This window comes from Limulus polyphemus, unplaced genomic scaffold (genome assembly GCF_000517525.1).
Source record: "Limulus polyphemus unplaced genomic scaffold, Limulus_polyphemus-2.1.2 Scaffold11036, whole genome shotgun sequence".
Taxonomy (NCBI): Eukaryota; Metazoa; Arthropoda; class Merostomata; order Xiphosura; family Limulidae; genus Limulus; species Limulus polyphemus.
In genome coordinates this window covers 16257-18384 of record NW_013676646.1, presented here as the reverse complement: position 1 = coordinate 18384, position 2128 = coordinate 16257, and the positions used below count along the sequence as shown (strand labels likewise).

The 2128-nt window shown below is 36.3% G+C and overlaps 1 protein-coding gene across 1 annotated transcript in view; it reads right to left on the bottom strand.

Moving 5' to 3' along the window:
* Nucleotides 1-649: 649 nt before the first annotated feature.
* The window catches only part of LOC111083754 (parathyroid hormone 2 receptor-like), a gene marked incomplete at both ends in the record, with an annotated part of 12039 nt that continues 10560 nt past the window's right edge, over nucleotides 650-2128 (bottom strand). The window contains one exon of the mRNA XM_022380429.1: nucleotides 650-744. Within this exon, the coding sequence (XP_022236137.1) occupies nucleotides 650-744 (95 nt within the window). The remainder of the gene's footprint in view (nucleotides 745-2128) is intronic.

Sequence of the window (2128 nt, the reverse complement as noted above, 5' to 3'; positions counted from 1 at the left end):
TGTGCAGGTTATTATATCTTCTTGCACAGTGTACGGTGTGATAACTCCAGATCTAATAACCTGCACATTGTCCGGTGTGATAACTCCACATCTAATGACCTGCACATTGTACGGTGTGATAACTTGAGATCTAATGACCTGCACATTGTCCGGTGTGATAACTCCAGATCTAATAACCTGCACAGTGTACGGTGTGATAACTTGAGATCTAATGACCTGCACATTGTACGGTGTGATAAATCTTCTTACAATTTCTGTAGGTTCAACTTCCCTCAGGAACGCAACGGTCATAGTAGAAATCTTACAATTTCTGTAGGTTCAACTTCCCTCAGGAACGCAACGGTCATAGTAGAGATCTTACAATTTCTGTAGGTTCAACTTACCTCTCTGTAGGTTCAACTTCCCTCAGGAACGCAACGGTCATAGTAGAAATCTTACAATTTCTGTAGGTTCAACTTACCTCAGGAACGCAACGGTCATAGTAGAGATCTTACAATTTCTGTAGGTTCAACTTACCTCTCTGTAGGTTCAACTTACCTCAGGAACACAACGGTCATAGTAGAAATCTTACAATTTCTGTAGGTTCAACTTACCTCAGGAACGCAACAGTCATTGTAGAAATCTTACAATTTCTGTAGGTTTAACTTACCTCAGGAACGCCAACATGAGAAACGCAACGACCAAGGCAGAGAATGATACGGTGTAGCCGACTCTAGAAATCAGTTTGATGGTGGATATATGTGGCTATGAACAAAAACCAACAACATTAATGTAGAATGTTTGAAAGTGAACAAATTCCATGTAATTATTGAATTATTATTAGATATGTCCAGATATATTTCTGAATTATCATATAAACTAATATTGTTATTTTATCCATATATATATTGAATTACACAAATATACGTCAATGCACTAATCTAGCTAACGCTATGCCAGCTCTTTTAAACAACGTACACATTTACTGTAAGAACTTTATCACATAATAAGTTAATTGGTTACATAATGAATTTGAAGTAGGCTTAACTTATGCCAAGTGTTTGGTTTCTCCATTTCTATGCTTGCCTTTTGTTTTCTTCGTAAATTGTTTTCTTTCTAAAAAAATGGCATATTTCGTCATTACACTGATCAGTGGAAGAGTGTGGTCAACTAGAATATGACCTGAGCACTGATCAGCGAGTTCAAGTAGGCTGTGGCCAATCAAAATATCTTCTATAGACAAAGCAAAGTAAAACAGCGGATTATAATCCGTGCGGTGTGATAACTCCACATCTAATGACCTGCACATTGTCCGGTGTGATAACTTGAGATCTAATGATTCTAACTTGGCTGGAGTCACTACCGTACTTCTAGGTATAGTAGGATGTAATGTAATCAAACGAGGATCGACACGAAACAAAACTACACCTGTAGATATTAAACTGAAATGTTCACAGCATGTACTGACATTTGTTGGTTTATAATTTTAATGGTGAATTGCTCTCCAAAACCCCATACGTTAGAATGTATAACAGGTGAAAAGTCTGAAAGTGGGGATTGGTACAAGACGCTGAATCTGTGTTTATAGCTTCCCCTAATATACCGTATTTTTGTACGTATTATGAAAATACGGTGGAATTTTTTTTCCACAAAAAATATGTCTTTGTGAAACATATTTTGATAAGTTTTAAGTACATTATCTAGAAGTGACATTGTCTGATTGACGGACCAGCAAAGATAATCTAATTGTATAGTTGGGTTGTTTTTTTTTGTTTGTAATTAAGCCCGGTTTCTAGCGTTGTAAGTCCGCAGACATTCCGCTGTGCCACTGAGGGCCGTTTAGGCTGTTACCAGATGTAAGAGCATTGAACTACAGAATTGAAACATTGGTATGTGGATCAAGGATTTGTACCTTTACGTTACAATGTGTAATAGAGGGTTAATGATGATATACCATATTTAAATTTGTCATATCTGTTACAGGGTAAAATAAATAAATGTTTGAACTAACTAATGATGTAAAGTTAACATATATATATACAAAGAAAGCTCATGTATATTAGAACATATTTCTATTAAATTGTTTGTTATGGATTTCGCGCAAAGCTACACGAGGGCTTTCTGCGCTAGCCGTTCCTAATTTAGCAGT